Consider the following 14,031-nt stretch of genomic DNA (forward strand, 5'->3'; position numbering starts at 1 on the left):
CACACCCATTTAGCACTGCTGATCACACTGTTTCATATACAATAATTATAAACAAAAAATATGGCCACACAGTGCTCCATACTGTATAATGACCACACATGATGCTCCATACTGTATGATGACCACACATGATGCTGCATACTGTATAATGACCGCACATGATGCTGCATACTGTATAATGACCCCACATGATGCTCAATACTGTATAATGACCGCACATGATGCTCAATACTGTATAATGACCGCACATGATGCTGCATACTGTATAATGACCCCACATGATGCTCCATACTGTATACTGGCCGCACATGATGCTCCATACTGTATACTGGCCGCACATGATGCTCCATACTGTATACTGGCCGCACATGATGCTCCATACTGTATACTGGCCGCACATGATGCTCCATACTGTATACTGGCCGTACATGATGCTCCATACTGTATACTGGCCGCACATGATGCTCAATACTGTATAATGGCCGCACATGATGCTCCATACTGTATAATGGCCGCACATGATGCTCCATACTGTATAATGGCCGCACATGATGCTCCATACTGTATAATGGCCGCACATGATGCTCCATACTGTATAATGGCCGCACATGATGCTCCATACTGTATAATGACCGCACATGATGCTCCATACTGTATAATGGCGCACATGATGCTCCATACTGTATAATGGCCGCACATGATGCTCCATACTGTATAATGGCCGCACATGATGCTCCATACTGTATACTGGCCGCACATGATGCTCCATACTGTATAATGGCCGCACATGATGCTCCATACTGTATAATGGCCGCACATGATGCTCCATACTGTATAATGGCCGCACATGATGCTCCATACTGTATAATGGCCGCACATGATGCTCCATACTGTATAATGGCCGCACATGATGCTCCATACTGTATAATGACCGCACATGATGCTCCATACTGTATAATGGCGCACATGATGCTCCATACTGTACAATGGCCGCACATGATGCTCCATACTGTATAATGGCCGCACATGATGCTCCATACTGTATAATGGCCGCACATGATGCTCCATACTGTATAATGGCCGCACATGATGCTCCATACTGTATAATGACCTCACATGATGCTCCATACTGTATAATGACCGCACTTGATGCTCCATACTGTATAATGACCTCACATGATGCTCCATACTGTATAATGACCGCACATGATGCTCCATACTGTATAATGACCTCACATGATGCTCCATACTGTATAATGACCGCACATGATGCTCCATACTGTATACTGGCTGCACATGATGCTCCATACTGTATAATGGCCACACAGTTGTTCTCCATACTGTATAATGATCCCACATGATGCTTGGCTCATATTCCCCCCCCTCTCCTGTATGCATGGCTCATATTTCCCCCTCCTGTATGCATGGCTCATCTCTCCACACGCTCCCCCCACGCTTCCATCTTGAATGGCGCGGCTTACCGTCCTCCTTCATCCCCCCTACCCTGTCCCCCGTCCCTCATACTTACCTGTTCCTCACCGCGCGGCCATCCCTCTCGCTCCGTCCCGGCTCAGCACCTTCTTCCTGGGTGAGCGGTCAGGTGATACCTCATTAAGGTCATGAATATGCGCATATTCATGACCTATAATGAGCGGTACAACGTGACCGCTCATTCAGGAGCACTGCAGAAGCCGAGACCATCGCTGGAGCAGGGTGAGTATCCTCTTCAAGGAGGGTGGGTGGGAGGCGGCCGGGGGGGCGGAGTCGGTCAGGAGGTGACCCAGCTTTTATCAAAAATAAAATAAAATAAAAAAACAGCCACAAACCTTGCTCAGGTGCCGCCCCCTGCATTGTCCCCGCCCTAGGCATGTAGTGCGGGACAACTAATGTCCCTCCCGGGATCTCGGGGCTGACTGTCAAAATCAGGACAGTCCCGCGGGATCCGGGACGGTTGGGAGGTATGACTGTCTGTAGTTACTGAGCACAATCCTGATCACAGGTATCAGAGTGTAACCAGTATAACGGCACCGACCTGACACTGCCTGTAGTCACTGAGCACAATCCTGATCACAGGTATCAGTGTAATCAGTATAACGGCACCGACCTGACACTGTAGTTACTGAGTATAATCCTGATCACAGGTATCAGTGTAATCAGTATAACGGCACCGACCTGACACTGTCTGCAGTCACTGAGCGCAATCCTGATCACAGGTATCAGTGTAATCAGTATAACGGCACCGACCTGAAATAATGATCAACAGCCTAAAGGTGTGCATGTGTGAGATAATAAAATATACAGATATGCAAAATGATATATATACTACCCAGCAAGCAAGGTCCTGTTCACATCACGTATTGTTTCTACTTTTGGAATATAGGCCCGATTCATCAGTGTGGGAAAGAAAACTTTTGTGAAACTATTGCAAAAGTTTTGTGCAACAGACAGCCCCACAAAAAAAAATTGCAACTTTTGTGATTCTAAGGCTATGTGCACACGTAGGAAATGTGGTGCAGAATTTTCTGCACTAAATCTGCATCTCCTGGCAGAAAACGCAGGTGCAGATTTGATGCAGTTTCTGTGCAGATTTTACCAGTGCAGATTTTTATCATGGAGGGGTGCAGAAACGCAGCAGAACTTCTTTGAAATCTGCAGCGTTTCTGCGCAGATTTTTCTGCACCATGTGCATGAGCAGCTTTTTTTTTTCACATTGATTTACATTGTACTGTAAATCACAGTGCAGTTCTGCAGCAGAAAAATCTGCTGCAGTTCTGCACTAAATCTGCATCGTGTGCACATACCCTTACTCCAGTCTCAGCATATTTTGAGAAGTGGGTGAAGTTTAAGGCTATGTGCACACGTTGCGGATTAGGCTTTGGAATTTCTGGTGCGGATTCTGCCTCTCCTGGCAGGAAACGCACCTGCGGTTTTTTGTGCGGTTCCGCAGTGTTTTTTGTGCGTTTTTGCTGCGGTTTTCTTGTGGATTTGCTGCGTTTTTTTACCCCTGTGGTTTTCTATAATGGAAGGGGTACAAAAACGCTGCAGATTCACAAAAAAGAAGTGACATGCTACTTCTTTTAAACCGCAGCGTTTCCGCAGCGGATTTTCCGCAACGTGTGCACAGCATTTTTTTTTCTCATTGATTTACATTGTACTGTAAATCAATTGCGGATCTGCAGCGTTTCTGCACTGCAAAAAACGCTACGGATCCGCAGAGAATCCGCAACATGTGCAACACAATCCAACAAATTTGCGGTAATTTACAAACAAAAGTAGAGTTAATTATAGCAGAAATATCCCCCAAGTCCATGACTGATGCACTCCTGTCTCTGACACAAGGCCGCCATAAAATGTGCTAAATTCATTAGGAGGTGCGCGCTTCGAAATGAACTTGGCGCCTCTTACTCCAACAATCTCTGCGTAAGGATGGGAATGCTTTTTTCCCCTCATTAAACATAAACATAAATTTAAAAAAAATTAAGATATGGTATCGCTGCATCCGGAAAAGTTCTAGCTATGAAAATATAAAATTAACTTGTACAGTAAACACCAAAAAGAGGCAAAACAAAATGCCAGAATTGTGTTGCTGTTTTGGGCACTACAATGCCCTAAAAATAAGCGATGAAATTGTCATATCTACACCAAACCCATATCAATAAAACAGTAGGCTTGACAAGCAAAAGCGTGACCTCCAGCAGTGGAAATATTAAGATGCTACATCTCAAAAAATTATGACAGAGATCAATTATTTTTTTTAACCACTTAAAAAAAAAACAAAAAAAAAAACACGTTTGGTAATATTTGTCATAATCTTATTGACGGGGAGAATCGTGTTTCTAAGTCATTTTATTGAGCAATGATCAGCAAACAGAATTTTAACATTTCATCCCACTTGGACTTTTTGTTGTTGTCTACAACACATTATATGATAAAATAAATGTTAAGCAAAATTACAACTTCTCCTGTAAAAAAAAACCTAAGCCTCTGGCAACAGAAAACAAAGGTTCTTCCTCTTTGTTGAAGGGGAAGAAAACAAAACACAAATTAAAAATCACCTGGCTGGTACGTCTACTTTCAGTAAAATGCTCCCCAAATTGGGAGGTGTACATAACATAATAAACTACTAGGTTCTCTCCTGCGATCCGGCTTCCCACCAATACTGTGACTCTGGTGTTGTGACGCTCAGATCGGCCGCAGGTTGACGACACAATGCTGAGCTCGGTGACTTGTGCTCTCGACGTCACCACTCTAGGAACCGCTGGATCCAGGGGGGTGAAGTACTAGTGAATTTGTAATTGTACTTTACACTCCTTAGGAACCACTTTAACCCCTTAAAGGGGATGTTCACTCTCAGTAAATATAAAGGAAAAAAGTTTGCAGATATTGGAGGACATTTGTGGCATAAAGACGGAGTAACATTTAAGATATAACTCCATTTTGGAAGGAGAAACAAAGCGTATAAGTGTATGTCTAATATACGTAAAGTGTTGTGTTTGCATAGGTCATCAATTATCTAGAATGGAAAAAATAAAACAACCGCTTTTCATTACAGAATAGCAGGATGGACTGCGCTGACGTAAGGGAAGTCACACGGAATGAAATGTATACCTGTAATACCTACTATTGACCTTGAAGTGCGGAGGACCAGAAGCGTGATGTGAACAGGGCCCAAGAAATGATGAATCGTGTGATAATATTTAATACTCGAGGAGATGAAGCGTGGACACATGAACAGCAGGGAGCTCGAGACTTCTAACCACGGCACCATTAGTCCTAAATAGAGCTGATATTTACAGCCCAACCTCTATGCAATAGACGACGGTCTATTCTTACCGCATCCTTTTATTTCTTTCTACACTAGTAAGGCAGGAGAAGAACTTTACCTTTTAATATGTAGTCCGTTAATAGCATCGGGACCTTCTCACTGTCTTCTTTCATCGCAAACAATACTGCGGGGACAGAAAACACAGAAAGCCATGGTGTTAGTACAGGAAAATGATCACTGTAACAAAGGTCTAGTGTGTATAGACATTGATGCTGCGGATCTGTGGCCATTACTGGGAATATAAGTCGCCACTAGGGGGCAGGCTTACTGTTAGTCAGCATCTGCAGGTCCTCCACTGTCGGGGGTGTCGCTTTCTTCTCATAAGGGATGACTGTATTCAGATACTGCGAGAGAAGATCATGTTCACACATTACACTTCACAATCAAACGTCCTGTATGTGACCATTACTTTTTACATGCTCCGTCCAGCTTACAATTTACTATCTGGTGATTCAGGAATTTGGGACTAATCTGTGCACTGGATGCCTTATTCAGCTTAAGGGCTCCTTCTTACTTGCAAGAAATACGTCCGAGTCTCGCAGGTTAAAACCCTGCTCTGGTGCCAGCACTCCAGAGCGGAGCGTGCAGCCGCACAGCAATACATGGAGCTGCACGCTCCGCTCTGGAGTGCCGGCACCAGAGCAGGGTTTTAACCTGCGAGACTCGGACGTATTTCATGCAAGTGAGAAGGAGCCCTTAAAGTGGATATTTCCAACTGTAAACCACATACGTTATTAAAAGAAACTAGGACCTGATGATGCTGGTATGCTTACTATGAAAATCCATTTCAGCTAAAGAGTCTCATCAAACCTGACTGTCTAAAATCTCACACTTCTCAGTACAAGCTGCAGGTCACACCGAGGAGCTGCCACTAAGGCCGGTTTCACACGTCAGTGATTCCGGTACGTGAGGTGACAGTTTCCTCACGTACCGGAGACACTGACACACGTAGACCCATAAAAATCAATGCATCTGTGCAGATGTCATTGATTTTTTGCGGACCGTGTCTCCGTGTGCCAAACACGGAGACATGTCAGTGTTCGTGGGAGCGCACGTTTTACACGGACCCAATAGAGTCAATGGGTCCGCGTAAAACACGGACCTCACACGGACATTCTCCGTCTGGGGTCCGTGTGCGTGCAGGAGACAGCGCTACAGTAAGCGCTGTCCCCCCCACATGGTGCTGAAGCCGCGATTCATATCCTCTCTGCAGCAGCATTTGCTGTAGAGAAAATATGAAGAATAGTGTTAAAAATAAAGATTTAGGTGTCCGCCGCCCCCCCACCCCCTGTGCGCCCCCCCCCCCCCCCCCGCTGGTCAGAAAATACTCACCCGCTCCCTCGCTCCTTCCTGGTCTGGCCGCGCCTCCTACTGTATGCGGTCACGTGGGGCCGATCATTTACAATCATGAATAGTCGGCTCCGCCCCTATGGGAGGTGGAGCCACATATTCATGACTGTAAATGATCGGCCCCACGTGACCGCATGCAGGAGAAGCCGCGGCCAGACCAGGAAGCAGCGAGGGAGCGGGTAAGTATTTTCTGACCAGCGGGGGGCGCACAGGGGGTGGGGGGGCGGCGGACACCTAAATCTTTATTTTTAACACTATTCTTCATATTTTCTCTACAGCAAACGCTGCTGCAGGGAAGATATGAATCGCAGCTTCAGCACCATGCAGAGTGGGTACCACACGCTCCGTGTGGTACCCACTCGCCATACGGGCGGCACACGTGTGCCGCATGTATGGCCTCCGTGAGTTCCCAGGCACACGGACACGGATAACTCCGGTACCGATTTATTCCGGTACCGGAATTATCTGGACGTGTGGGACAGCCCTAAAGCTGGGAGAGCGGAAATTATGTTTTTAACTTTCAGAAATTATTTTTACAGCCATTCTGACGGGGATTTTTAAAGTACACCAGTCTTCTCAGGACTAAAAAATGTATTTAAAAATGTGTTGTGCAATCTGGTGATAAATCTGCTTTTAAGAATTACGAAAAATGGCAGCAGCCATCAGACACGTGAGCGCACACTCAGGAGCTGAGCATTGAGCACAATGGGACTCACCTGCTTCTCGTTCCCTGAATTACCAAATGTTTGTCTGATTCCTGTCTGCAGAATATTGGAGATCCCCTCCATGCTGAAACGCTGTAGAAGAGCAGAGCTTTAGTCTCAAGGTGCACAGTAGTGAGAAACATCACTATTAAGAGTAATACATTTACTATACAGATGAACTTGGCCTGTGCTCGGTGAGTGGAGAATAATGACGCTACTCCTATCTGGTCATTTTTCGTTTTCACCCTCCCCCGGTCGCCCTGGTACCTTCATGGGCATCTGTCCGTTTCTCTCGGAGCGGCTGCTCTGCAGACTGAGGCCCTTCTCTTTCCTCCTCTTCTTCACCAGCTCTCTCTGCTCCTTCTGCTTGTTCTGCACTTCCAGCAGCGCCGTGATGAACGAATTCTTCACCTCTTTCTCAAACTCCAGCTCATCCCGCCGAGCAAGATGCTGCACCAGCTCTTCAGAATAGTCGCAGATGGCTCGCTCCACTCGCTCCAGTAACTGCATCAGCTCCTCCATGCTCATGTGCTGCAGACCTGCTGGATGGGACAGATGCGGAAACACAAGAAATGTTATGCTACAGCTTCTTCTATATTACGAAGTAGAAAGCAATAGCCCTTTGTTATGTGGATGTGTGGGCGAGTTCACAGCCACCCAAGCATGGTCATTCTGGTCCACATAATTCCAAAACCGCTCTTCCCTCTGTTAGGCCACATTCAGGCCGTATTTTATCACGTCATTATAGCAGATATATTGGGGTCTTTCCAAACTTGTTGACAAAATAAATAATATACAGTATGTACATATAGATATATACACACATTTAACATGCAGCCCTTCAGATGAGAATTAGTTGCATGCACAATAACACGCTGAAAACTGGACAAAAAAAAAAAAAGACTTCTGATGCCAATTCTCATATGCTGAATGTGAAGGTCATCAGGTGCCATTCGTGAAGGCCACGTTCACATGATCAGTATTTGGTCAATATTTGACATCAGTATTTGTAAGACAAAATCAGGAGTGGAACAAATAGAGGAAAAGTTCAACAGACACCCGTCACCACTTCTGTATTTATCACCCACTGCTGGTTTTAACTTAGTGAATAGTAAATAGTGAACTTGGTCTTAGAATGGCACCATAGGACTTTCACATTTAGCATATGAGAATCGGCATCAGAAGTCTTTTTTTCCAGTACAGTTTTCAGCATGTTACTGTGCATGCAACCAATTCTCATCTCAAAGGCTGTGTGGTTAATACGTATATATATCTACATATACAGTGTGGAGATTAAGTATTTGATACACTGCCGATTTTGAAAGCTTTCCCATCTACAAAGAATGGAGAGGTTGGTAATTTTAATAGTAGGTACACTTCACCTGTGAGAGACAGAATCTTAACGAAAAAAAAATCCACATTGTATGATTTGTGCATAATTAGTTTGCATTTTATTGCATGAAACAAGTATTTCATACAATAGAAAAACAGAACTTAATATTTGTACAGAAACCTTTGTTTGTAATTAGAGGTCAGACGTTTCCTGTGGTTCTTGACCAGGTTTGCACACACTGCAGCAGGGGTTTTGGCCCCCTCCTCCATACAGATCTTCTCCAGATATTTCAGGTTTCGGGGCTGTCGCTGGGCAACATTGAGTTTCAGCTCCTTCCAAAGATTTTCTATTGGGTTCAGGTCTGGAGACTGGCTAGGGCACTCCAGGCTTTTTACAGAGCCACTCCTTAGTTGCCCTGGATGTGTGTTTCAGGTCATTGTCATGCTGGAACACCCAGCCACGAACCAACTTCAATGCTCTTAATGAGGAAAGGAGGTTGTTGGCCAGAATCTCGTGATACGTGACCCATCCATCCTTCCTTCAATACGGTGAAGTCGTCCTGTCCCCTTTGCAGAAAAGCATCCCCCCCCAAGAATTAGGTTTCTCCACCATGCTTCACAGTTGGGACGGTGTTCTTGTACTCATCCTCCTTCTTTCTCCAAACACTGCGAGTGGCGTCGATACCAAAAAGTTCTATTTTGGTGTCATCTGACCACATGACCTTCTCCCATGTCTCCTCTGGATCATCCAGATGATCATTGGTGAACTTCAAATGGGCCTGGACATGTGCTGGCATGAGCAGGAGGACCTTGTGTGCCCTGCAGGATATTAATCCATGATGGCATGGTGTGGTCCTAGTTTTCTTCAGGTCATCGACCAGGTCCTCCCGTGTAGTTCTGGGCTGATTCCTGATCTTTCTCAGAATCATCCTTACTCCATGAGGGGAGATCTTGCAAGGAGCCCCAGACCAAGGAAGATTGACAGTCATCTTATGTTTCTTCAGCAATGGACAGAAGAATGCGGCAACACTCACCGATCCAGATGCAAAACTTTTATTGAAGACTCTTAGACAGACATCTCAAACGCGGTCCGGGACGGTGAACCAGGAAGGAGGTGAGCAGGATGTGACGACGGCCGTTTCGCGCTTACGTCAGCGCTTCAACGGGACCCGTTGAAGCGCTGACATAAGCGCGAAACGGCCGTCGTCACATCCTGCTCACCTCCTTCCTGGTTCACCGTCCCGGACCGCGTTTGAGATGTCTGTCTAAGAGTCTTCAATAAAAGTTTTGCATCTGGATTGGTGAGTGTTGCCGCATTCTTCTGTTCATTGCTGTGGATTCACCCTTATTCCTGCGAGCACCTCGACCGTGACCCTGGATCCTGGTTCAGCGCTAAAGTGACTGTTATCTGTGTATGGTCCAGCAGCAGCTGTGCAGTCAGAGCTTTGTTTCTTACCTTGTGCCATCTTATGTTTCTTCCGTTTTTTGTTTTTTTTTAATAACTCTACCAACAGTTGTTGCCTTCTCACCAAGCTGCTTGCCTATTGTCCTGTAGCCCATCCCAGCCTTGTGCAGGTCTACAATTTTGTCCCTGGTGTCCTTAGACAGCTCTTTGGTCTTGGCCATGGTGGAGAGGTTGGTGTGTGATTGTGAGGACAGGTGTCTTTTATACAGGTAACAAGTTCAAACAGGCAATTAATACAGGTAATGAGTGCAGAGTAGGAGGCTTCTACAGAAAAACTATCAGGTCTGTGAGAGGCAGAATTCTTGTTGATCGGTGATCGAATACTTATTTCATGCAATAAATGCAAATTATTTGTGTAACAATCCTACAATGTGTTTTTCTGGCTTTTATTTTTAGATTCTGTGTCTCACAGGTGAAATGTACCTACGATAAAAATTGCAGACCTCTCAATTCTTTGTGGGAAAACATACAAAATCGGCAGCGGATCAAATACTTAATTTCTCCACTGTAAATATATATTATTAATTTGTTCAAAAAGTTTGATAAGTCCCTAATATATCTGCTAATGACATAAAATAAGGCACCAAATAATCTTTCATATTGAGGTAAGGTGGTGTTTGGTTTGGGGTTTTTGTGTTCATCTCTTTCTGTCTTTTTGCAGGATATTAGTAATCGTAGTAACAATGTGCTACAGTGTGTTCCACTAGCGAGCCACCAGGGGGCGCTGTGACTGAAATTACCTGTTTGTAGGGTGGTAGTACAGAGTATAATAGGGATGGATATACGGTTGGGATCCGTCTACACGCCGCATACATGTCACTACGGCTGGGCCACGTCACTGTGATTTGCATTAAAGAAGTTGTCCACTACAATAATTTTTTTTTTTTCATAAATCTTGCTATTATGTGCCACTGAAAACATCCACTGTGTTTATTTTAGCAATATTACCTTTTATCATGCTGTAGCAGCACATCTTCAGTGCTGGATCCAGCTCTCATGGGGTTAATCGACAACTTCCTTTCTCCTGAGTTAGGGTATGTGTCCACGTTCAGGAAACGCTGTGTTTTTGACGCTGCGTTTTTCCGCAGCGTCAAAAACGCAGCGTCCAGATGTTACAGCATAGTGGAGGGGATTTCATGAAATCCCGACTCCACTATGCGTTAAAAAACGCATGCGTTTTTGCCGCGAAAACGCACATGCGGTGCGTTTTTTCAAAACGCAGCATGTTGCTACAATGAGCAAAACACGCAGGAACACCGCAGGTGACCTGCCAGTGACCTCAGGTGCAGTTTTGGTCAGGATTTTACTTGCATAAAATCCTGACCAAAGCCTGAAGCAAACCTGAACGTGGACACATACCCTAAGAGTATGTGTCCACGTTCAGGATTGCATCAGGATTTGGTCAGGATTTTCCATCAGTATTTGTAAGCCAAAACCAGGACTGGGTGATAAATACAGAAGTGGAGCATATGTTTCTATTATACTTTTCCTCTAATTGTTCCAGTCCTGGTTTTGGCTTACAAATACTGATGGAAAATCCTGACCAAATCCTGATGCAATCCTGAACGTGGACACATACTCTTAGGGTATGTGTCCACGTTCAGGTTTGCTTCAGGCTTTGGTCAGGATTTTATGCAAGTAAAATCCTGACCAACACTGCACCTGAGGTCACTGGCAGGTCACCTGCGGTGTTCCTGCGTGTTTTGCTCATTGTAGCAACATGCTGCGTTTTGAAAAAACGCACCGCATGTGCGTTTTCGCGGCAAAAACGCATGCGTTTTTTAACGCATAGTGGAGTCGGGATTTCATTAAATCCCCTCCACTATGCTGTAACATCTGGACGCTGCGTTTTTGACGCTGCGGAAAAACGCAGCGTCAAAAACGCAGCGTTTCCTGAACGTGGACACATACCCTAATACTACAAGTTCCGTGATGATTTGCACTGCCACTAAGCACGAACTCACCACACCCACTCCAAAACACACCCAACCCCTCCCTCCTCTAGCTTCAAAAAGATTTGTGATGTCATTTCTGTCCAACCTCCTCTTTTACATTTGTCCAACCCACACTCCATTACACACGGATAGATAGATAGATAGATAGATAGATAGATAGATAGATAGATAGATAGATAGATAGATAGATATAGATATATCTCTGTATGTATCTATCTATGTCCATATCCATGTTTCTAAACCCCTTCACCCCTGGAGCTTTTTTAGTTTATCGCTCCCCTTTCCAGGGCCATAATTTTTCCGTCAATATGGCCATGTGGGGGCTTATCTTTTGCGGGACAAGTTCTACTTTTGAACGACACCATTGGTTTTACCGTGTTGTGTAACAGAAAATGTGAAAAAAATTCAAAGTGCGATTAAATTGCAAAAAAGTGCAATCCCACACTTGTTTTTTGCTTGGCTTTTTTGCTAGGTTCACTAAATGCTAAGGCTGTGTGCACACGTTGTGGATTTGATTCCAGATCCGCAGGGTTTTCTGCTGCACAGAATTGCATCAAATCCGCAGTGTAGTGCACAACCAATGTAAGTCTATGGGAGCCGCAGACTTGTTGTGCACATGCTGCGGAAAAAGCCGCACCGAAACACAGCTTTTTTTTTCCGCAGCATGTCACTTCTTTTGTGCCGAACTGCAGCGTTTCTGCACCCTTAGGCCGGGATCACACACAACGAGATACGGCCGAGTCTCGCAGGTTAAAACCAAGCTCTGGCACCAGCACTCCAGAGCAGAGCGTGCAGCCACATAGCAATACATGGAGCTGCACGCTCCGCTCCGGAGTGCCGGTGCCAGAGATTGTTTTTAGCCTGCGAGACTCTGCTGTATCTCGCTGTAGTGTGACTCTGGCCTTAGACTTTCATTGAGTCAGGCACATCCGCAGCAAAACCGCAGATGTAAAAAAGATGTGCAGTTTTGCTGCGGATGTGGGTCCGAGAAACGCTGCAGTTCGGGAGGAGGGAAGTGTGTGGGCGGTGACTGTGTGTGTGTATGTGTGTGTGTGTATGTATGTGTGTGCGGGGTCTGCGGACTGTTCGGGTGTGTGCGGGACTGTTCGGGTGTGTGCGGGGCTGTGCGGGGGGTCTTTTGGGGTGTGTGTGCAGGCATCATCCGATGGGACTACAAGTACGCAGCATCCAATCTGCAGCTAATTTGGATGTAAGGCTACTTTCACACATCGGCCCGACGTACCGACGGACGTTGTGCTAAATTTAGCACAACGAGGGCAGCGGATGCAGTTTTACAACGCATCCGCTGCCCATTGTGATGAGAGGGCAGCAGGGGGCGGAGTTCCGGCCACACATGTGCGGTCGGAAATGGCGGACACGTCGCACAAAAAAACGTTACATTGAACTTTTTTTTGTGCATCACGTCCGCCAAAACACGACGGATCCGTCGCGCGGAGATCGGGTGATGTCACTGCTCTATAGGACCCTCAGTGACACACTGACAGGAGACAATGGCTCCTGCAGTGCATCACTGAGAGGTTACTAGAGTTCAAAGTCTCACTTTATGGCAATTGCTGCCTGGGAAAATTTCTCACACAGCAATTCCATAAGTGAGACTAGGGACTATTTTTTCACAGGGGCGTAGGAAAACATTGTGAGGAATACATTGTGGAAGGATACCTTCCATCATTGTATTCCTCGAGCCCCTGGAGAGTGGTCGCATCAGCTGATGCTCCTGCTCTCCACGGGAGATCGTCGTGGGACACTCGTTTTAATTGGATATCTGCGGATCAGGGAGTATATTGTTTGTTTATTATTTTAATATTTTTTACAGATGACACTGGCTTCGGGGATCAAAGTGACAAGTGATGGTGAGTATGTACTTTATGTTATATGTATATATGTCTATATGTATGTTGTATGTATGTAATGTATGTATGTACTGTATGTGGCATGTTGCATGTCGTCGCATGTTGCATGTCATCGCATGCTGCATGTTGCATGTCATCTCATGTCGCATGTTATAGCATGTCGCATGTCATCGCATGTTGCATGTCGTCGCATGTCACATGTTGCATGTCGTTGCATGCTGCATGTCATTGCATGTCGCATGGTGCATGTCGTCACATGGTGCATGTCGCATGCTGTCACATGTCCCATGTCGTCGCATGGTGCATGTCGCATGTCATCGCATGTCACATGCTGCATGTCATATGTTGCATGTCGTCGCATGTTATTGCATGTCGCTTGTCTTCGCATGTCGCATGCTGTCACATGTTGCATGTCATCGCATGTTGTCGCATGGTGCATGTCACATGTTGCATGTCATCGCATGTCACATGTTATTGCATGTCGCATGCTGTCACATGTCGCATGTCATCGCATGTCACATGTTGCATG

The 14,031-nt window shown here is 45.5% G+C and overlaps 1 protein-coding gene across 8 annotated transcripts in view; it reads right to left on the reverse strand.

Annotated features, from left to right (window-relative positions):
- Positions 1 to 14,031, reverse strand: part of FEZ1 (fasciculation and elongation protein zeta 1) — a 140,201-nt gene that overhangs the window by 3,555 nt on the left and 122,615 nt on the right. For 5 of the 8 annotated variants that reach the window (XM_077249590.1, XM_077249589.1, XM_077249595.1 and 2 more), the window contains 4 exons: positions 7,147 to 7,421; positions 6,892 to 6,972; positions 5,094 to 5,169; positions 4,884 to 4,949 (listed from right to left, as the gene is read on the reverse strand). In XM_077249590.1, coding sequence (XP_077105705.1) covers positions 4,884 to 4,949; positions 5,094 to 5,169; positions 6,892 to 6,972; positions 7,147 to 7,421 — 498 coding nt within the window. The remainder of the gene's footprint in view (positions 1 to 4,883; positions 4,950 to 5,093; positions 5,170 to 6,891; positions 6,973 to 7,146; positions 7,422 to 14,031) is intronic. The other 3 variants (XM_077249596.1, XM_077249591.1, XM_077249597.1) reach the window with 1 other exon arrangement.

The sequence above is a fragment of the Ranitomeya variabilis genome, chromosome 4 (assembly GCF_051348905.1).
Source record: "Ranitomeya variabilis isolate aRanVar5 chromosome 4, aRanVar5.hap1, whole genome shotgun sequence".
NCBI lineage: Eukaryota > Metazoa > Chordata > Amphibia > Anura > Dendrobatidae > Ranitomeya > Ranitomeya variabilis.